Raw genomic sequence first — 23,718 nt, forward strand, 5'->3', positions numbered from 1 at the left:
CCTGGATGGGTTGGACAAGAGGCCCCCACTGAGACACTGGCCAAATGTGCCACAAGAGGTGAGAACCATAAGGAATCTGTTCAGACCCACAAGGCAAGGGGGAGGCACCCCTCCTGCCTGAGGGGTCCCCAGTGATGTGAGGCAAACACGTGGGCTAGCCTCCCTGCTGGAGGAGAAGGAAAAGGACATGAGGAATTCATTTTTCTCATTTGAAGGGATGGCAGCTTCCATATGGGATGGAAGTGACCATGGCAGTCAGCAATTCCCTGCAGGAATTTGGGAATTTGTGACTTAGACACCAGCTACCGCTTGCTTCCTGGGGCGTGTTTCGTAAGACTCGCTCGCAGCACTAGCAGCTTTCCCCTCCTCCTGGTATAAGTACAAACAAGTGATTCTGTCGGAAGAAAACCAGAATACAGCTCACATGGACCTGCAAGTCCACACTGTAGCTGCACAGGTGATGTTTTCACCTGGCCTTCACACTGAGTGGGGGTCCATGACTCTGGACCGGCAGGCGGTGGGGAAAGACATTTTGTTCACCTAAGCAGCAACAAAGAAAAGAATTTGGTTTATAGGCTGTGAGGTGGTGCTTCTGGTAGGAACAGACTTTCATCCCAGGCCTTAGCATCTGATCAAGAAGAAGAGAAATATGACTGGGAGGAAGATCACTGCCTTCGGAATACAGCCAGGGCAGCTCTTCTTGAACCTTTTATCTATATAGCATTTCCCTGTGTGGCTTTTTTTTAATTAGATGAAAGTACTTCTCTGCTAAAGACCCCCAAACCAAAAACTAGCCAACCAACCAACCAACCCAGTCAACTGACGAACCAAATAACCAACTGACCAAACAACTAACCAAACTAACCAACAATAAAGTTTAAAACCATTGCTACATTTTTCTCTCTCTCTCCTTCTCTCCCTCTCTTTTCTGTTTCAAGCACTCAGCACTCAGTACACCCATGCACCTAGCCTTGGAACTGCTTAGGAGGCCACGCTGGTGCCTGCATGCCACCCCATTTGGTTTCACAACGTGGTTTCCAGCCCCATGAACTGTGCCGGGTCTTGGACTTGGCTGTGGCCTTTGCTCCTTCAAGACCATCACATCCTGCCATGTCCATCGCCTCCCCTGTGCCCTTCCCTGGCTCTGAGGACAGCACCACGGTCTAGCCTCATCCCTCACCTATACCAGCTGACTTGAATGCACATGGCAGCCAACAAAGGCTGCCAGTTCTCAGGGCGCTCCATCCACAGAGCCACAGTAACACTCTCCTCTGCTGTCCCTGCCGCTTCAGGGAGCAATTTCCTCTTCATGCCTTAACTCATCACATGCCTGTTTTTGTCTTATGTGTGGTTTTTATTAATGCTAGATCTTCTGGCAGTTCAGTGCATAAAAGGACGTGACTTGGGTTACAAATTACTGTGTTGTCAGTGGCCTGTAATACTGCAGTCCTTGAACACGATGTGCGTAAAAATAATTTACATCTTTAGAAGGGGAAAAAAATCAGTATGGAAAGAGGTATCAAGGAGTTACCTGGAAAGTAAACACATCATGCTTCTGTTCTCATAATCTGGCAGTTCCAGAGTAGTTTTCCACTCACTGAATCATTTATTATCAGTTCTATTAGCCTTCTCTAGCCAGGTTGATATGATTTTCTGTGCTACTGATAAAGGCCCTGCTTCTCAGAGAAAAGAGATGGCTAAGGCAGTAGCTGAAGTCCAAGGTGGAGCTGGAGCAGACATCTGCTCTAGAGGTCCCCACTGGTGTCTGGATGGGCTTGAAGGCTAGCCAGGCCCACGTCCACCAGCTTCAGGTGAAATCAGCATTCTGACTTCTCCCCCAGGTCAGGATAAAGGCTCCTTGAGGACCTGCTGCTTCCTCGATAGAATCCTCCTCCAGAGCCACGTCTTCTGCCTCCTAAACCCCAACCTTCCAGTGCTGGCCGCCTTTGGTAGCCCAGTAACACCTCTTTCCAACAGAGGCAAGTCCACCACCTCCCCACATGCCACATTTCCTTTCGATGTTGTAACAGATGGTATTTTCTAAACGTGGTAGCAACAATACCTCCCATTTCATGAAGTTTCCCTCCAGAGACCCTGCCACCCTCCAGTTGAAGAGTGGGGTCTATGTCCCCCTTAAAGCTGGGTGGGCCTGTGACTACCTTGACAGGAAGAGGATAGCGGAAATGTCACTGGTGACCTCTGAGGCCAGGTCCTAAAAGGACACCACTGGGGTTCTGAGCCACCATAAGAGTGGTCCCACTACCCTGGGCCACAGGCTGTGAGGAAGCCCAGGCCACCTGAAGAGACCACGTGTAGGGGCTTAGATTGACAGTCCCAGCTGATGTAGCAGGTGACAGCCAGCATCAACCATGAGACATTGAGGAAAGATGCCCCAGATGATTGCAGCCCCCAACTGTTGAGTTACCCATCCAGCAAATGTTCCCACTGGAGGCTCCTGACATCATGGAGCAGAGAAAAGCCATCCCTGATGCCCTGTCAGAGTTCCTGCTCCACAGAGTCCCAAAGTAGAATGAAAGGGGTGTTTGTGCCATCAAGTTTTGGGGTAGCTTGTTAAACAGCAAGAGTAACTGAAATAGATGTAAAAGTCTCAAATCTCACAGCAGATTAAAACGTTTGCAAGACTTTTAAGAACTTAAATGCACAAATCCTCTAAATTCCTCTGTTCTGGGACACAGTCAGGGAATAGTTTTAAGAGAATATGAAACACAAGCCAATATAAACGCCCAACTGAACCTTTATGAGGATGGGTTTTTACTCTGGCTTCGATCAGACAGCGTTAAGGGGCATCTCCTGAGCTGGAGTCTACTAATTTCAAACCTGACTGATTTCTAAAAAATGTCTGATGGTCACACACTTCTTTTCCTAAAAGTGCTTTATAATTAAAGAGCTCTTTCAGAATTGCATCAGTTCATCATCTGGATGGGGGGGGGGCCTCCTGTTGTAAGGACAGTGGGTCACTTCCAGGGCTGCTCCCTTGAGAGTGCCTTCTGAGAGCTGATCTCAGCAAGCTGCTCTGACAGTGAGCATGAGGATGACAATATTGACATTGCCCACGTGACAATTTCTTCTTTCCTTCCCCTCCTTTCCTCCCTTCTTCCAGCAGCCGTTATGTATGTACTCAGTACCAAGCACTGAGCTAGGTGCTGGGGGTATGCAGGTGAGCAAGACAGACACGATCCCTGTCCTTATGTCTAAAGGCTGTCTTTTTTCTGTCCAGATACACTTGAAAATTTTTATTATATTCAGAATACAAATGAAGCGACAGGAAAGATTTTGGGTAGTGAGGATGTCCAAGGGCCTGTGATTGAGGATGCAGGTTTTCAGATGGACTCCAACTCTGTGGGCTGGGTGTAAAGATGGGGACTATATTAATTAGCACCATGCTAGCTGCTGTGTCGAACCCCTAGTTCGGAGGCTTGGCACAACAGAAGTTCAGTTCTGATTCATGTCGTTGGAAGACAGATGGCGTTTCACCACTTGGTGATTCTCCTTCCGTTTGTGGTCTGTCATCCCTTGGAGCCTGGAAATTCTGTGTGTGCAGCCAGCAGAGCAGGAAAGGGGAGGGTGGGAAATGCCCGCCTGCTTCTCATCTGCCTTGGTGGATATGTATCACTTTGGAGAGAAGTCGCTTGGCCCAGTTCCGATGCCGAGGGAGGCCGAGGGATATAGTCCCTGGCTGGACAGCTCCTCCTTGCAACAACCCTTCACTGTGGCAGAAGAAGCAGGGATCTTTGTGGCAGAGTTCCCCATCTCTGCTGCAGGATGATTTCAAAGTCCACTGCAGCGCCAGTGCGCTAAGGAGCACCGGTGGCTTCCTTAGGACTCCTGAGAGCGGGGAGCTTGGCCAAGAGACCTAGCTGGCTCAGTGTCTCCTCTCCAGGGAAGATCTACGAAGCCTCACACGTCCCCAAAGAGGATTCTGCAAAATGCATGTGTACACATGTCCCTCAGTTCACCTTGTCAATTCTCCCTGCTCCCTACATGGGACAAAATATCTTTACCAAGAAACAAGGGCACTCTGTGCTGGGCTTAAACACACCAACTTTCATCCAACTGTAATACAACCAAACACTTAAAAAAATAACCAATAAGCATGTAAAAGACCCAATCCCTCCAACACCATTTCATAATAAAATATTAACAAGCCTGTCCCCACTCTGTTGGTGGAGCATTTAAAGCCTTTCTTTGAAAAAATTCTCTTCCATTTTCCCCCCAGAGAAACGTGGCAAAATAATGCCATATAATGGTTTTAACAATATGTTCGTGCGACAAGGGAGCTTTAGCTTCCAGTGCTTTTCATTTATTTTATGTTATAAATTAATAATGTATGGAAGATTGAGAGTAACTCTTTAGATATAAGTGTCATAAAGTAAGGCACTTGGATAAGAAAAGCGTGAAAGGATCCTGATGTACTCCAAAATGTTACATTAAGTACATAAATCATTCTGTTTTCTCTCTACTTAAAGTAGAAAACAGCCAAGGAGGTAAATGTAATTACTATAATTCTATTTTAAAAGGCCCAGGAAGCACGAGAATAGAATTTGCAAAGATATCAGAAAAGGCAGTTTATTCTGGCCAATCAGATTTTTTATCTTTTGTGACAAACTCAAGTAGCTGATAATGGGGTGTGGCCATCAAGCAAATACGCAGTTTCAATGACTGAGAGCGTTCCAGGACCAGGTCCACTGGCTCTAAGACCCAAGGAACTCACTAACGGCTGGGGTCTCTCTTAGAACTTGATGACCTAGGCTAGGAAACGCATCTGAAGTTTCCCAGGGACCCTCAGCTGGAGAACCCCTCCAACCCGCTTCAGGCCCAGACCTGCAGGGGTTCGGGTGGCGGGGTGGAGGAGAGGGCTGGCCGAGGGTGGCCCAGTCTGCTCTGGCTCCTGCTTGGGGTAGATAAAACTGTTTTGTGAAGGGGGCTGACTCTGAAGCACTCAGCACAGACTCTGGCTATGTAACAGGATTTGGTTTGATTCTACTTTAAAACTGAGGCATAACAATTTTCAGTGTTTCCTTTTCCCATAGGCTCCCAATCCTTCGCTGAGGGAAGCCTATGTTGAATGTAATATGATGAAATTACATACAGAAGATGCAAGAGCCAACAAGTCCCTTTGCTCTGTGGCTCAATTAGAAATGAAACAGCTCAAAGAAACATGGTACGAGCAGTAGGGCTGTTCAGGCAGAGAATGACAATTAAAAACCAATACCACAGTAGTCATCGTTCCAGCAGAGGGGGAGAAGCGACCACCGTTAATTCAGCACCAACCAAAGGCCAAGTCCCAGGCAAGGTGATTTGCATAAAGCACCCCAAATCTTGCAGCCAGCTTGTGGAAATAGGCATTATTGGCCCCATTCTTAACTATGAGAACACTAAAGTGAAAGGAGCACTTACAAATAATTCACCCAAAGTCACGCAGATCCTGAGAGGTGGATCTGAGAAGTTGAACCAGCCTGACTCCAGGGCCTGGGGTCCCTTCCTTCTGCCACATGGCCTCGTTCCTCTCTGTATCCCTGAGGCCTGGCGTGGGTACCATACTAGTATGTATGCACTAGTATGGAGCGGGAATGGGGGCAAGTGCTTTGGAAGCCATTATAATGTCTGTTCCGATGGACAGGGGTGTCCATTCCAATTAAGCTAGGAATTGTGTACAATAAAGGCTAAGGTAGTGCCCATGGAAGAAAAAGAACATGACAACCACGCATCTGCTTTATCATTCTGCACAGTCCCAGCATTTTCCCCATTTTTCTTTTTTAGCTTTCAAAGGAACAAACAGTGTCAAAAGCTTGACAGGACATTGCTTTCTAGACAAATGAATCACCTTGCATTTCCTTCTGGCTTTTAGCTCATGTGCTAGAATGACTTGACAATGGCATATACCACAGGAGTTCTCTGCCCTTTTCCTGTCAAACTTGTCTCAAAGATCACCTCTGCCAAGAAACGCCCCTTCCCCAAAAGCCCAAAATGATGACAGGGCTGATGCTATCCTCTCTGCTGTGGGCCCCACACTGGCTACATGGTTTATCTGAATCTTCATAAGGAGAAAGACTCAGACGTCTGTGGTTGGAACATCCTCCATCATTACCACCACCATCACCATCATCATCACTATCACTATTATCACCATCATCATCATCATCATCACCATCTTCACTATCATCATTACCACCACCATGATCTTACGATTTGTACAAAGCAGGAGCCATGATCTGTATGAGTTTTGGTATTCACATTTAGAGTCAACCAAAGATAGGTAGGAAACCTCTGGACCAAGGGCACTTCAGGGCTTTATATACACTATCACATTTAATTCTGTTCAGCTAGAACACAAGATTTACATAGGAGCTACGAGAGCCCAGAGGATGGGCAACCCCAATTGCAACCCTCAGAGGTAGGATTTGGTCCTCATTTTACAGATAAGGATTGAGGCTTACAGCTTTGGGTGACTGATCCATGGCCATATGGTCAAATAAAGGCAAAGCTGGGTTTCAAACCTGAGCTAATGTCAAGCCCGCATTCTTATTTTATCTCAGTGCCCCACGCTTGGGCTAGTAGCGTTCTTATCCCTGTTGTTCCATACTCCCCAGGCATTGCCTCCATGTTCCTTCCTATGAGGAGAGAATATTGACCCGCTTCTTTCGTGGTAGCATTCCTGGAGAGGTCTGGACTGAAGAGAACAAAGGTCTCGTGCCCCTTCTCTGAGCATGTGTGGCCTCTGACGATTTGGATGAGCTGGATCACAGAATCCTCAAAGTCCCCTTCTGATCTTTTGAGATCTCTACATGGATGATCTTTTTCCTAAATGTGGCGAGATTTTTAAATTTCCATGTGCCTGTGGCTTACTAGTCTTGACTCTATGACTAAGAATCATGTGGAAAGCAAGAAACGGCTCAACATTAGCTGGGTGGGATGGAGGGCAGTCTCTTACTCCTGGTCACATCAGCCATGTGCCCTCTTCCTGCAGCCCATACACACCTGCACCGGCCTCTCTGCACTTCTTGCGTCCCACACACAGGAGCCCTTCTCCATCGTCTGGCTCATACAAATGTTCACTGCTCCTCAAGACCCAGCGGCTGAAGGATCACCCCTCTGGGAAGCCATCTCTCTTGCTCTCCATCATCCATGCCACTGCAACACTGACCTTGCAGGTGTTCACAGGGACCCTGCTGCTGCTGCTTTGTGCTAAAAATGTTACTAAATCTCTCATGGATAAGTCCAGTCGAAGGCATCTTGATTCCCAAAGAGCCATAATCACACAGATATGGCCATTATTTAAATGGCTGCCATTCTTCAAACCCACAAACGTAAGCATTGGATGTGACCTTTTGCAAAATTTCAATGAAACTGCACGGGGAAGCATAACATTGCTGCAGCTGAATCAGACACGCCCTGAAACTTCAAGGTTAAATCGCATAACTTCCTTTAACTGCTGAAACTTCAAAGACAAATCCTTGAATCTGTTCAAGGATTAACAGAGACCTCAGATCACTAGGGGATGAACGTGCCTGAAGCATATGAGAACAGAGGGGATTGGGAGCTAATACTATATTTCCACTTGCCTCAGTAAAGGCTGAAAACCCACTTGTGAAATATTCTGAACTCGTCTATGGGGGTGTCTGGTTGTCCCTGAATTTCACTGAGATGAGGCCAGCAGCTGTGTAACTGAGCTGTGGTGGTGGGGTTGGTGTGTTATCTGAGGGGAAATAAATGAGCTACACTAAGAATACTACAATGATAGGATGGAGGGGAGGACACTGTGGATGGTGGGGACATGGCGTAAATGTACGAGGGCAGTGTCACTATCTGGGGTATGAGGACAATGCTCTGTGCCTCATTTCTCTACTGACATATCCTTGAATATTTCAAATGATATCTTAAATCAGGCAGAGACTATCTAAACGTATGTCAGCTGCCCTCATCTCATTTCTTCCTTTGTTGACACTGGGACCCGTTATGACTTCCTACTTAGACTTGGAGCACTGATTACATGCTATCCTTTGGGTGTACCATACGTCTCCTGCTCAGGTGGCTACATGTGAACATGTGTGTGTGGTGTATGTGCATGTGGTGTGTGTGTGTGTGTGTGTGCAGGGGGGAGGTACTTTGCCTCAGCAGCAAACCTGACCAAAATCTCCTGGCATGAAGCTGTCAGTGCATCATTGCCATTATTTACCACCAAGCAGAAGATACAGGCCAAATTGAAAACTCTGGTTCCCACATATTTTGCCCATTTCTTCTAGACCAATTACAAAAAGAAACAAACAACAACAACAGAAACACCAACTGGGAGGGCTCTGGATGAAGCTTGTTGTTTTTTTGGGTTGATGATTCTTGGAAATAAGACAGGAAATAAGACAGCTACAGATTAGGAGAAAGGGTGAACGCAAAGGGATGTGCTGAGGGTGGCATGTTTCGCTCTGTCCTACCCTCCCCTCCCCTCCCTGGGCTCCCTGAGCTGGTGGCCAGCAAGGGCTCTTGGGTCCCACTGGAGGCCAAGCTGGTCAGGCCTCCTCGCCACTGGACTCCTGTATCCCGGGGCCCAGGGTGGCTTTACCCTTGGGTTATGAACATCTCAAGGGCAGGAACGTGCTTAGAGCTTCTTTTCTGCAGTGCCCCGCAGTCATGGTCAGAGTTGGCAGTCATGAATGCTTACTGTAGGAATGAATGCTTGCAGGAATAAAGAATGAATGAACCAGTGAGTAACCAGGGCTGACCCAGGTGTTTGGGTCTGCATGGGATGGAGAGATGCTGGGGTAACCACAGGCCCCTAGAGACAGACAGGTCCCCAGCCTGACATCAACGCCCTTCACCCAGTATCCCTACCCTCCAGCCTTGCTCCGTCTTTCTCCATAGCACTCAGCACCATTGGACATATTAGATTTTATTTGTTTAATCTTGGTTTCCTCACTAAAAGCAAGCTCCACGAAGGCACAGATTTCCCTTGCTTTGGTCACTGCTGTATCCCCAGCACCTAGACCAGTGCCTGACACATAGAAAACCCTCGACAGATTTTTTGGGATGAATTAAAGAATATCTCTAACCTCCGAGAATGGAGGGTCCTTGCCGCCTTGTTTCCGGTGTGTCCTCCCTCTATAAGGAAGAACTGTTGACGGGAGCAACAGGCCAGAGCATGTCCAGGCAATGAAGCCCATCAGCTTGCGTCCCATGGGAGGCCCGGCAGCGCCAGGAAGGCAGGGACGTGCTGGGCGTCACAGATTAGGGCTGCCTTGGTGGAGCCTTAGCATTCACACGCGCCCCAAAACACATACCAATGTGTCCTGGATGGAAGATTTCTCCCCCATTTACAGAATGCCTGAATTTGGTGACAAAACAACAATTGAAACGCTTTTCACTAACACAAGAGTTTGCTGTAGGTTGAAGAAGAAGTTGACAGTACAAAGAAAGAGACCCGGCTTTGCAATACTTCCAGATTTACACTCAAGGATCTTGCTATTGCTCAGGAACTAGGGGCCCTCCCCCAAAATCAAACAAATAGACAAAAACCCCAAATACCTGAGAGTCATTCTACTTCTGATCCGTAACCAGTTACGTAATGAGCACCTGAATCCTGCTTCTGAAAGCAGCGCTGATTATACCAGTCCTGTATTCAAAAACTTTCCAAGGCTCCCACTGCCTGCAGAGTAGAGCCCTGTCCCTTGATCCAGCCACCAAAGCCCTTTCCATCTGGGCCTCACTCTGATTTTTTAGTCCTAACACCCTCTCTGCCCTGTCCTCGGACCCAAGCTGCAGCCGAGCCAGTCTGCCTGCACTCCCGCCCGCCTCCTCCTTACGTCCCCTGCTGTGTTTTATATGGTCTCTCTCCCACTCGCCTGTGAGCTCCTAAGCTCAGGACATCTGTGTCATCCACACCTGCCCACGTGCCCTGGGCACACAGATATCGAGTAACCGTTCAACCAGACCAACACTCCAGTCTTGCACTCTATTCCCTTCACCACAGAGCTGCGGTAGTGGTCTTTCTAAAGATCCAGACTGATGGCTTCTCTGCTCTGCCCAGGACCCTTCGAAGCCTCCCCCCAACATTCACGCCAGAACTAACCCTCTCTGCATGGCATGGGAGGTTCACTGGGGTCTGCTCCTGCCCGACTCCCTGATCTTCTCTGTCGCCTCACCCCACCTACCTCCTACCCTGAGTCAGCGGCTCCCTCGGGTGCCACGCTCTCTCTGTCCAGCCTCTGTGCTCTTTCCACGCCACTCTGCCTGCCTAGGACTCAGCACCTAGATGACCATCTGCTCATCTTTAAAGGGACTGTTCCGGGCTTACTTCCTCTAAGAAACCTGTCCACTCTGCCCCAGGACCCACACACCTGGGCCTCTCCCCTAAGCTCCCCTGCATATACTCCTACCCCCTTGCTTGGCTATCTGACTCTCTTACAGGGCTGCGGGCTCCTCGAGGACAGGGACCAATCATCATCGCTGGATCCCTAGTGCCTCGCCCAGAGAAGCGGTGCAGTAACCATTTTCAGAATGAACCAACCTCCAGATTGCCATTACTCCACTCAGCTCCTTAGACTCGGAACGCTACAGCTGCAAGGCCCGCTATGGTTCCTGTGTAAGTCTTTGCAGCTACACACACCAGCCGTGTAGGATTTACAATATAAGGCATCAAAACTACCCTTTTCCCTTTCTTGGTTCAGAATGTTTCTCAGCATTTCTGAAACAGAATCAATTGGCTAGCTTACAGGAGGCTGAAACTACAAAAGACAGAGGAAAATATCTGTCACCGCTATATCCTTCACTTTTTTTGGCCGCTGCACATTGGCAGAAGGTCCCAGCATTTGCTTACGAAAAGAGGTCATTACTGGTAGAAATTTCTGGAAGATCTTCTGACAAGATGGCAATGCCTCAGATCTGCTCTGGCCAAGTTCTGCTGGTTGTGGCAGCCTCCGGGATCTGAGAAGCCGTCTTCCTGTCCCAGGGTCAGAGGGGCTGGGAGGTTGTGTGTCGTCACACCTGTCCTCGACAGCCTCTCCAGTGCCATGGGCCAATATGGCCTCTTCCCTGTGGCTCCCCTGGTGCCCAGTGTGCAGGAGTCTCCTGGGAGCTGAGTTCCCATCAGGTCATGCCTGCAGTTTCTGCAGCACCCAGGCAAATCTCTGCTGCCAGAGCCCTCCCTGCATCCTGGGCACTATTATTTCCTCAGGGTGTCCCTGTGGCCAGGTGTCAGCAAGAAAGAGGGAAGACGAGGACAGGGATGTCCATCATCTGGGGGAAGGGAGGAGCTCACTTTACTCCAGAATGTTTTGGGGTGCTTACTGGGGAGACCACAGGCATGAGGTTGAAAACCCAGGACAGTTGGGCTGGGAGGTTTTCACATTCTCACTCGAATTCCTGACAGCAGTGCTGGGTCATGAGAAGCCCTGGTCAGTCCTAGGATGCCCCATGCAGCCAGTGGGGCCACATGCTGATATCTCCAAGGTGTGACCCCACAGGGGTTAGCTCCCCCTTTAAGGTCCATCCTGTAGTTTAAAGAGGCCACCACAAGGCAGCTGATGCACTAGGCATGGGCTGCATCCTTCCATAGAACCCACAGAAGACATACAATACAGTGATGGTGCCTCGCATTTTTATGGCACTTCACACTTTATAGGGCACTTGCAGATATGGTGTCTCATTTGATCACACAACAATCTTTTGGGCAAGTCGGTGCATGTGTCATCACTTTCTGTTTTTGAACAAGCATCTGAGGCTCCCAGAGCTCAGATGACTTGCCCATGAAGCCTTCTGGCCTTGTAAGTGGCAGAGGACCAGGGCTCAAACATCCTTGCGGCCCCAAGCGAGCCCCTTGTCAGTTCCACATGGTACGGTAAGACCTCATTCCTATATTTGGTCAGATAGGCAGTATTTTAAAAAACCTGTAGCTGAGACTCAACAACTCCAGGATCTTTACAGTCAGCGTGCAGCCCGTGGGCCAGCAGTACCAGCATCCCCTGGAAGCTCATTGGGAAAGCAGAATCTCGGATCCACCCAGACCTGCTGAATCAGGTGGGCCCTTCAACAAGGTCCAGGTGACCCACAGAGCGTTGCAGTTTGAGGAGCTCTGTGCCTGGCAATAAGTGCTTTGCTCTATCTGCTTGGGCTGACTTTTCTAGCTTCACATTGGGTAAGTAGCCTAGGTGGGGAGGGCTTGGAGAAAAGAAACTTCCATCTGATTGCTTCCTGCTAACCACAAGCACAGCTGGCTCATCTGTCCAGCTTCCCTCTTTGTGAAACAGCTCTCTACCCTTCTCCTTTTGTCCCCAGCACCCTGTTGAAACACTTTTAGCCAGAGAGACATCTCCGCTGCCAATTCTAGATCTTCTCTCTGCCGTTAATTTTGATGAAAACACAAAAATGGAAGATGTGATTTCAGTTTTCCTTGATTTCCGGGAATCCTAAAGTCTCTCTAAAGAACTCCCAATTTGAGTTGTGACAGAGTTGTGATTTCCTAAGTAAAGTCTGTGATGTTAAAATTTTTCTCTCCCTTTTCGGAGAAAGCCTCTCCCTTCACTCCTCCAGCGGTGTGCATGGCTTAACCTACAAACCCAATAATTGGTTGGTAAGTCAATGGCTCTGCTTAGCTACAGGGCGAGCACAGCTTACAATCAGAAAAATTTTTCTTCAGAGGTGGAGCTAAGTTTTATTACAGAAATTAAGCAAGGTTTTAGCTGGCTTCACTAATCAAGTTATGATTATTCTCCTCTCCCCTCCCCATTGTCCTCCAGTTGACACAGCTGCCACCATAATTCTTTCATGATTCTTCCCAGGTATTTTTATAGGAAGACAATAGGCTGAAATCGAGGTGTTGATGTTTTTCTATGTTTGACTAATCCGCTTCAATGACCCTTCCCTTTTCCCTACCCTGACCTTTTAACCACTACTGAGCTTGGTTCCCTCTGTGTGGTTTCCAGCACAATCACTTACATGGTTCCAGGTTAGCCCTAAGTGACCAGCAGTGCCTGTCCTGTTGTAAGGTAAGCGATGGTCATGTTTAGGACACATGCCCCTTAGGGGAGGCCCTCTTTCAGCCTGCATGGTTGAAGGGGGAAGGGAAAGGGCATTTCATCTTTTCTCCCAGTAATTATCAAGAGAGGGCATATAAGCTCTCAGCCCTTTGTTAGAGGCAGCAGCAGCATGTTCTAGTCCATTTAAAGACAGGCAAACCTCTAACTACAAATTAAATACACTTAGGGCTACTTAACCATGAAATACATCATTTACTGAATATTTGCTTTTCTCTGCAACTAAAAGCAGGCCATTATTTTTCTCTTGCCTTTGGGACAATCTTGGGCCCCATCAAAGTTTCTAAACCGATTGGTTTCAGTCTGCTTTTGGCTGCTGTTCAGAAGAGGTGCATTAAGTGCCTCTTGAGCAATTTCTGGCTTGTCCATGAGCCACTGGTGTAAGTCAACCCTGAGAATGCCCCAGGCCAGGGTTCCAGTTCCGGGCTCCTCGCTCCATGTTCCTGCATGCCTTGTCTCTAGAATTCACTCCCAACCCTTTTCACTCTGGGGATTTGTGAGGCTGGCCCTGTGACTCAGTCCAAGTGCCATCAGAGCGCGTTCCTCTAGCACTAGTGCTCTGATTTACAACTTGGTCTTTTGAAAGAAGCCAGCCCAACTCCCCTCTGAACATTAAAAATTTTGGCACCTCACAGCTCCAACTTTAACTTTCCAGGGACACAACTGTAGATTCCCAGACAGAAATTCTGCTCTGAATCTGGACCTCCATTCCCAACCCTCTTTGCTCCTTGGACCCAATCATGGTTTTAGTTACCTTGTGACTTCTAAGGGCAATTTCAGAACGGGGCTGAAGTTTGAAGCAGGTAGTAAACGGGACCTGGAGATTTTGTGGGGGTGTGTGTTTCGCGGGGTGGGGTGAGGTGGGGAAGAAGGCAGTGGTGATGGTATGAAGAGGCTTCAGCTTTCAAATTTTTTTCCATCTCCGGGACTGACAAAACATAAGTTCCCAGGGCCTACCTGGTTACCTTAGCCAGTACTCTTTCCCGGTTTTTTTTTTCTGAGTAGATCTAATTTGGGCCAGCAGCAAGGCCTAGACACAGCCCATGGGGGGCCTCCACTTCGGGCAACCACGAGAACCAGTGATTGGCCTAGATAAGGGTCAAGGTCAATACCAACAATTTGACCCCTGCGGAGGGCTATGGGGAGCCCTGCTGTATATTGAAGTGGAGGGTTGGGTCAGAATTTCTGGCCTCTTTCTGAAAGGGATATCATACCAAGGGACTCCATATGAGAAAACACGATCCACGAAGTCCAGACCCTGCTTTGACTTTGATAGCACACTGCCAGATATTCAGACCCATGCAATCATGTGAGCAAAGGAGGAAGCGTCTTGGATTGGAAAGTGAATGGGTAACCAATTCTTTGCAGTGAACGTGTATCCTCATGAGGGAAGGTAAGCTACAGGAAGCCACTGAGTCACCTGGCCTGAGGAGGGGTGACAGAGCTAGAGAGTTCTCCCATTTCTACCCTTTTTGGGGACCTACCACAGGCCATCTCTGGAAGATGCTTTCTCTCTGCCTTCTCCAGTTCAAATAAAGGAGCTCCTAGGACTGAGGGGCTGGAGGCCCAGGCAGGAAGCATTCACCACCCTGAGAAAAGAGAGTTCCCATCCTGGCCCCACTGAGACAGCAGGTGAGATGTGACTTCTCACCGCTGTTCCCACTGGCCGTTCCAGTGCCAGACGCCAGGACGGCCCAGCAGCATCAGCGCTTAGGAGAGCAGCCCCAGGGCAGGGCCGGCGGCCGGGAGGCACCTACCTGTATCTCTGCTTCACAGACTGCTTCTCCGCAGACTTGCAGACGTGCCCCGCGTAGTACAACGGAAAGAATAGAAAGTTCCAGTTGGTGGCAAACCACGTGAGAGTGAAAGGCGCATCGAACTTCCTGAAGGTAAGCTTGGCGAGTTGCGTGGAGCCTGCCCAGGAGGAGCACACGCACAGCACCACCGCCACGCCCCAGAAAATCTTCTTGAGCTGTGCCTGGGAGCATCTCCAGCAGCGGCGGCTCCCTCTCCCGCCGGCCTCCGCTCCAGCCGCCGGCGCCTGGGCCTCCGCCGGGCCCGGGGAGTCCCGGGGGCGCTCCTCCCCTGGAGGAAGAGAAGCGCGCGGTTAACCGGGCCTCCAACCCTTCACGTCGCAGCTCGGACCAGGGTGAGGGGCGGGGTCAAGAGGGCACTAGACCCCACTGCCATGGTCAAGGCCAGCCACCTTGGAAGGGGATGCGGAGCGGGGGTAGGGGGCGTGGAGGCAGCTTCCAGAAACAGAACTTAAATAGAAGACAGGTTTCTGCTGGTTTTCTGATCCTTCAGAATCTTGACCCTCAAAGTGTGATCCATGGGCTGGCAGCATCAGCACCGCACCCTACCCCTCCGGGCCCCCCCCCTCCCCCGCAAGCTTGTTGGAAATGCAGAATCTCAGGCCCCACCCCAGAGCCCCAGAATCAGAATCTGCATTTCAACAGGTGACCTGTGTGCCCATCAGCGTTCGGGAAACACTTCTCCTGAAAACACAGAGCGGCTGAAATAGTTTCACTCCAGTTTGTGTCAGCTGACTCGTCCTGCCCTGCTACTGGGTACTGGGCAGTGCTAGGGGCTGGGTCACAGGCCTTGACCTCTAGAAGCTCCCAGTGTATTGACAGCAGCTCCTCCCTGCCTGTTCCTTAAAGGCACATTTGCCGAGATTCTCCTCTTACTTTGCATGTAAAGCAAAAATAGACATTTCCCTCTCATCTCTTTATTGGTTCTGACTGGCTTCCTGCTGATGGCCTTCAGTCTCACTTCGAAGCGCTACTTAAAAACCACAGCCTTGGCAGCTGCTCCTGTGAAAGGGCCCAGACGCTCTGTACTAGAGCCCGCCGTGTGACTTCTGGAAACCAGGCTGCAGCCCAAGGAGCGGCCCTGCAGCAGCGCTGTTCCCACAGACCATGAGAAGGGGGGCAAGGCGTTATTTTCCACTGTTTGGTTTTCATTCATGATTGTGTGCGTGTCAGTCAGCTGGAAATTTCAGCAGAGCTGTAACTCGGGCAGGGTAGAACCGTGGACAGAGGCACATTTCCAGAAGACAGCACACTTGCCTTTTATAGGTTCAGACCGGCACTTCGCTGAATGGGGGCACACAGTGCTAAGCGGTCATCGCCACTATAGGGGTCTAGGAGACGTGTACAAAATGTACTGGGGTCAAATGTACTCTATATATTTCATTTAAGCTTAATAGTAATTCAAGTAGCTTTAGCAACATTAAATCAAGTTTTATATATCATCCTCTCTGAAACATAATAATTTTGAGGCAAAATCTTGATTCAAGGTAGCCTATTATACAGGTGTTAGCTACTCCTATCATTAATTGCCAGGCCTGGCTGCATCTGTTTTAGCCAAAGGTAATCCCAAGCCTTATGTGGCTAGTCAAGGAGAGATAATGTCCTTTACTGGCCCCAATCCTGCTTGACACCATCTATGTTGTGCTTCATTACCTGCTTTATTAATATTTAATCTCCTGCTTCCTCTTACTTTTCACATGTGTATATATCCTGGTCTGAAAGCCCTTGGAAAACCAAATGCTTAACCACACCCTCTGAGCTTCCAACAAGTTGTTTATTTCTGTCCTGGGCTGGGGGGCAGGGAGAAGCAGAGGAGGGCAAAGGCAAGGAGCATCCCCACCTTTTGCATCCTGCCCTCCCACCAGGACATCTTGACTTTTTTCGCAGTGAATCTCCACAATTTGAGGCAAATTCAATTTCAGACAGAAGCATGCACATTTCAGTTTATACTCTTATCACCTGACATTTTGGGTTAGCCTCTGCAACCTTTCATTATTGGGATAATTTTCAAGCAGTATTTGGGGTGAGGGAGATATTTCAACTATCAGCATCACTGTCAAAAACTCAGACTGAAAAAGATAATTATAGAGATGAAAAAAAAGTCCACAAAGAAATAAAATGCAGTTTCAAAGTACCAACTTCCCACTTAAGAATGGACTCTGGAGGAGGTTGAATAAATTTGGGCTTACAGCATGTTTTTTCATTTAGTTTTTCATTATGGAAAATAAAGTTTTAAGACTTAAAGAATTAAGTGGTGACTGATGCTGTGTAGCTGTTACAATGAAAGAGAAAATCACCAAATTATGTAACATTGTATTGTTAAAATGCTCCTAAAGATTTATACTTAAGAGGCTATTCTCTAACTTTGTAACTTCTCTGGATCACTTACTAAGGGAATATTAATAATACACAAGCAAAATAAAGGCATTCAAAACTAAAATCTACACTATTATTTAAAAAGAAGATAGAATAATGTCTCCCAAAGTGTAATGCAGTTAACAAGCATTATAGGAAAAAAGGATTCTGTGATCAGAAAAGTTTGGAAAGCGCTAGGTAGATCAGAGACAGGTTCCTTTGCTGTAGGAATATTCAGGGCTAATGGCCACTCCGAATTTCCAAAAAGCAGCTATAGAATGAGTGCTTCCCATATTATTTAAATGTCACCCCTGTGGTAGGGCTGGTGTCCCTTGGAACACACTTTAGGAAACACTGGAATAGACCCATAAAGAATCGTAAATATCCAAACCTAATTCATTGCAAACTTTCCATTTCACTGTACTGAGCCTCTTATGATAATAATCACTTATCAATTTCATTACCTCTCTCATTCCTAATACTTCTGTTAAACTCGATTGACCTCACATAACCTAAAAATATTCCCTACAAATACTTTATTAAAGTACTGAATAGCATAAATAAAAAGCAATCGATACTAATCTTAACACTCAGAGATATTACTGTTGACATTTTTTGGCATTTTCCCCGTTTTTTTTTTGTCTTTGCACCACACACGCACATGCACGCTTACACAGGAAAAGTGCGATCACATTCTATTTCCATCCAGCATTCATTTAACCTAATGCATAACAGCATAGACTTTATAAACCTCACAGGGCTGCTACCTACAGCATGACATATCCTAGGAGCATTTCAGTTGGCTAGGAAATTGCCATAAGGCATCTGCCCTGTGCCAAGAGCTTTGGGCGGTCAATAAATAAATAAAAAACATGATTACTCTTCTTCAGGAATTTATAGTCTACCTAAGAGTGATAAAATGTACCTATGAAAGAATTACAGAACCATCATGTGCAAAATGGAGAGATTTTGACGGTTAACAGAAATTCTGAAGGGATGGTAGCCAGAGTGGGCTGTGATAATCGTGAAAAGAATCAGAGACGGTGGAAGCTTGGCCTGGGCCTTGAAGATAGAGAAGCAAAGTTCAGGGTCAGGAACACACGTGGTCTGCTGAGGGGCAGTGAGGAAGATGGTAAGATCTAGACCCTCTGCTGTGTTGCCCCCCTGCAACGCCCGATCTTGCTTCGGTCAGACATGGAGCAGGTCAGACGTTCAGCCAGGTTGGCTGAAGTGACTGGAGCAAGTTTGGATGTTAACCCTTCTTTATTAAGGAGGTACATGCCCAACGTCCATACAAACAGATAAAATTAGTTAAAGAGTAAGTATGGAGTGACATAAGAAATCTGAGTAGCAGATGCATTTATTCTCCACTATCTGAAATGCTGCAAATATGACCCTCTCTACACACCATTCTCAGGGTCATTTTCAATGAACTGGTCCAATTTATACTCAGATTTCAGAGGGAAGGAATTACAATGAGGGGGCTAGTATCCCTTCTCAAAAGCCTCTTGAATCTTCAAGTGCAGGAAACTTTTGTTTACTTTCCCTCCCTTCCGAAATTGCAAGTCACGCGATTCCTCTGTCTGATTTCACTCCTTCATTACAGCTGAAAGAGGCAGTGCAGACCGCCTCAAAGAAATCAATGCGGAATCACCCTCACGCTGTTTCCTATCCCAGCTCCTCTGACGCGTATTACATGGCTAGAAATACTATTTATGTCACCCTTGCCCTCTCACTCCAACACACTCTCTCTGCTAACAACTACTCTATGATCTTGCACCTTCCATTCTAACCTTGTGCTTTAGCCAACAGTTCTGGGAGCAAAGCACAGCAGATTACATACTCTGGCTCAATGGTTGTGCTGACAGATGCTGTAACTGTCGAGTCAAGCGTCTCCCTTTGGCTGTGTTGTCTTAAATGCTCTGTTCATGCCATTTAATTCACTCAGAAGCTCCGGGGGACGGGAGGGCTCTTTCCTGTTCTGTTGTCTGAGTTGCTTCCATTGAGCATTTTGGAGAAAGTTGTGTGTATGTGTGTGTATAGGGGGAGTGTTCTCATGTACACGTATGTACTTCATGGCATTGTGAGATGGAACCATCTCACCGTGTGTGTGTGTGAACTTTCACCCTGAGCTCTGTCTCAGAGCCAGGCAACTCAAACCATGCATCAGTCTTCCCACTTACAGAATCAAGCTTGATGCCTGTCTCCTACCAGGGATTTCTAGAACATTCCCACTCTGTGGTCAAGCAGAGCACTACCTAGAAGCAGTGTCTGCTCAGCAGAAGGAAACTCTAGGTCATAATGGGTGAGGTGGAGGTTTAGCTGACAACTCATTCTGGGACCAAGGCAAGTCTTTTGTCTTGTGAACTGTCCACTGCTTTCCCCTAAGAAAATGATGAATTGAGGGCTTTTTATGTTTATGTAGTGAAGATCATTCCTACAATAAGAAAGCAAGAAAAATTGGAAAATCATTCACTCCCAACTTAAAGTTCCCATAAAATGGCTCTTCCAAACTTCCAAGAGAACACAAATGTTTCTTTTTTGAGGTCCCCTGAGAACAGGTGGACCCTCGTTGACTCTCTCTTGAAAAAGTTTTGCACTTAGAAAGTTCCCAAGTCATGTCTTAGGGGTAAAGGACCCAGAGGTGGGATTAAAGACCAACTATTGGCTGGTATGGCCCCAGCCTCTCAAGAGCAAAGGAGATATCATTGCAGAGAGGATGGGAGGAGACACCTGTCAATGACATCTCCATCAACAAGATCTATACAGTTAATTTTTTATAGTTTTTTTGAGGCATCATTTTCATAAACATAAAATTCACCTATTTTAGGAGTACAATTCATGACTGTTCGTAAATTTACAGAACTGTGAAACCATCACCACTATCCAGTCTTAGAACAGTTCCATCACCTCAGAATGAGTCCTCATGCCCATTTGCAGTCACTCTCCATTTCTACCCAACTCCGGGTTACAAATCTGTTTTCTATCTCTACAGATTTGCCTACTCTGGATATCTGACCTCTCTCATTTAGCACAACGTCTTTGACGTTCCTCCATGTTGCAGCATGCGTCATTAGCTCATTCTTTTTATGGCCAGGTTGTATTCCATTGTATGGCTACTGCTTATTTTGTTATCCACTCATCAGTTGGTGGACATGTGTATTGATTCTAGTTTTGGGTTACGGTGAACAATGCTGCTATGAACAATCACATATAAATCTTTGTGTGGATATATTTCCATTTCTCTTGAGGGGGACTAGCTAGGTTTTAAGCTACTCATCCAACAACATTTACTGACACCTACTGTGGGGCACAAGGCAGACACGCCCTTCCCTGAAGAGCTTGCTTAGTCCACGTGGCAGAGCTTAGAGCACCTGCATCTTAGAGGGTTCAGTGGCTCTAACTCCACCAAACAGGACACAGTTGAGAGCTGTTCTGGGAACGAAACCCCCTCCCCCTTTTTTCCTGACAGGGAAAGAGGGCCTGATGAACGATTTCCCATTTGTCGATCACTGATGCATATACCACTTCAGGGCCTGGCAAGTACAATTCATCTCCCAAAAATCTAGTCGGGTTCTGTTTATCTCATCTACTCATTAAACACTTTCCCAGTGAATTTATGTGCGATTGTTTTTTTTTAAGCAGTGGTTTGGAGGAAAGGCAAGAAGAAGCTGTCACATGTTTAAGGCCACCACAGGCCCTGGAGTTCCCAAAGCAATCTTCATTTCACATATCCTGACCCATTATGCCCACCTGCATGGGCCAGACCATCTGTTTGGATTCTTGGACTTGGGGTCAGAAAATACTCCCACTGTTCACACATGACCAAGGCCCCAGCCACACTCCTGACTAGCACTGGTCTCAGGAAAGAACATAATCCACAGATAATTAAAGTTGGATGCTGACCCTGAGTAAAGGAGAAGGAGAGGGCACAGGGAAGTAAAGGGACAAATGACAGTCAAACACCCCATGTCTATGCCACGCGCTCTGCCAGGAGATTTTATATATCTTTTTTAACCTGTCATAATGCTGGTGGTCAGTGTGACTATTCTTGTTTTGCAGACCGGACAGCGGAGGCTCTGGGAGTTACTCCCACAAGGTCACAGATTAGTGACTAGCTGAGATGCAGTTCCAAGCATCTCTCTGACTCCAAAGCATCAACAGGAATGGAGAGCATCCTTGTTCTTCCTTTTGAAAGTCAATTAGGGTCATAGTGCTAAACATCCCAGTCGGAAACGCTGATCACTAAGAGAGACTTGAGGTTTCCAGAAGACAGACCTTGTTTTTAAATTTGGAAAAGCCTGAGTGTGTATGGAACTCTGAACCAAGACTCACCATCCTGAAATGAGGGCTGTTATGACTGAATGTTTGTGAACCCCTGAAATTCATATGCCAAAGCTGTAACCCCCAGTGTGGCTCTATTTGCAGATGGAGTCTCTAAGAAAGTAATTAAAATTAGGTCACAAGGTTGGGGCTCTGATCTGATAGGGTTGGCAGCCTTATAAGAAGAGATGGCAGAAAGCTCATTCTCTCACTCTCTCTGTGTGCACACACGAAGGAAAGGCCATGTGAGGACGTAGCCAGGTGGTGGCCGTCTACAAGCCCAGAAGAGAGTCCTCACCAGAAACCAAATTTGCTGACATCTCGGTCTTGGACTTCCAGCCTCCAGAAAGTGAGAAAATAAATGTCTGTTGTTTAAGTCACCCAGTCGGAGCAGTGTGTAACCTGAGAGTGTTACAGTGGAGAGTGTACTGTGGCTGTGAAGGTATGAGGTAGGGCCTGAGAGCCACCGCTATGCAGGACGTGGTGACAAGTTGTGGATGAGAGTATTTATTCTGATGACCGTTTAGGGGAAGAAACAACTGCACTGCATGACTAGATTAGAAATATTAGGTACTGTCCCCTATTTGTTTGCCTCCTGTGAATTGCTTAAGCCTTGGTTGTGAGGTGATTCTCAGAGGCTGTGTGTAGAGACAGGAGAAAACATGGCGGCAGCAAAGTCATTTTCAAAAACCAAAATTCTTTCCCTGGTGTGGAGACAGAATTGGGAGGTGAATGAAAGCTGCTTTTTTCAGAGCGGAGTGGGGTGGTAGGAGGCTTCTCCGAGGTCCCCCTGAAGCTCCACCCTGCAGCAGTATGAAAGCTGCCCTGGATCGCTTCAATCTGGGCCACTTACTCCACCGTCTCTGAATAGATGTCTGTATTGGCTTTTCCACCCGACTCCACATTTCTTTAGAGGGCCCCACGTAACTCCCAAATTTCCAAAGAACACCACCTCATGCAGTGGATTTAAGACAGTCCTGGAACGTACACAGCCTAAGGCAAACATGACTTGTCAGAAAATGACTGGATATGGGTAAGCTCTAACTAATACCATTTGTGCTTTGGGGGATGGAAGAGTCATGTCTGCGTTGGGAGGGAGCAAGAACCGTGTTTCAATACGTGGTGTGAAAACATTTGAGCTGGAGGGGATCAGTTTTAATCCGCGTGCCCTGCTAGCCCCGGCCTGTGCAGCCTCCTGGAGTCTCACCATTTTCATGGCTGGGCACATCGCACCACTGTATACACAGCGGGTGCTCACTGTTGCAGATCTGGTGATATTTTGGTGCTGCTAATGACCCCCACACAAACAGACAGAAGGGCAGATTCCTCTTTTCTGATGTTTTTCCTTGTCAGATGGTTCCTTCAACTTTTATGTGGACTGGAGCTCAGGCTGTTGGAGCTCAGAGGACAGACAGGGTTTTACCAGAGAGCAGATTATAAGTGGGGCCGGCCCCTCCAGGCAGCTGGTGCCTCTGCGGGTGCCCCGGAGCCTTCTCCCCTGGAGGGGAGCAGGAAAACAGGGCAGTATTTTAACTGATGGCATGGGCCATTACACAATTTACCTTGAAGAACAAAGCACAGTTTTCTAAAATAGACTGCCATTCTCAGCAGAGTCGTTCATCTGTAAGGCAGGACTGCGTTTGCTCAGTCAAGGACCTATGTGGGGTCAGCCTAAGGCCTTAAATGAGTCCTCCCAGGCTTCATCTCCTCCCTGAGGGCAAGCCTTCTGCACCAGTTGAGGGTGACATGGCTGAGCTAATCCCAGGCTGGCAGTAAGGATCTTCTATGAAAACACCTGGGTCAGCTCCAGGCAAAGTTTGGAAGCTGCACACCTTCTCTCTGAGGTCTTTCTATACCTCTATTTGCACCACCTCAACATCTGGGCATCTTGTCTTGAGTCCAGCGGTTTCTTGTTGCTGAAGATTCACAGAGCAAGCTGTCCTCACGTAGCAAGCTGTCCTCACGTAGCTGGGCTGTCCTCCCTCTGCTCAAATCCCAAATCCCACCCCTGAAAGTGATGTGTTTGCTTAACTCCCCCTGCCTGCCCACCGACACACAGAGGCCACATTTCTTATTTGTCCTGGAGCTCATTCCTTCAGAGCTCTGCTCTCTGACTATAGCTAGTGAAGGGTTTTAATCAGATAAACCAATCTCTGCTAATGAGTAAGCTACTTAATAGACTC

The 23,718-nt window shown here is 47.6% G+C and overlaps 1 protein-coding gene across 2 annotated transcripts in view; it reads right to left on the reverse strand.

Moving 5' to 3' along the window:
- The window catches only part of SLC35F3 (solute carrier family 35 member F3), a 369,000-nt gene that overhangs the window by 79,410 nt on the left and 265,872 nt on the right, over positions 1-23,718 (reverse strand). For both annotated transcript variants that reach the window (XM_070614927.1, XM_070614938.1), the window contains one exon: positions 14,801-15,128. In XM_070614927.1, coding sequence (XP_070471028.1) covers positions 14,801-15,128 — 328 coding nt within the window. The remainder of the gene's footprint in view (positions 1-14,800; positions 15,129-23,718) is intronic.

This window comes from Equus przewalskii, chromosome 1 (assembly GCF_037783145.1).
Source record: "Equus przewalskii isolate Varuska chromosome 1, EquPr2, whole genome shotgun sequence".
NCBI lineage: Eukaryota > Metazoa > Chordata > Mammalia > Perissodactyla > Equidae > Equus > Equus przewalskii.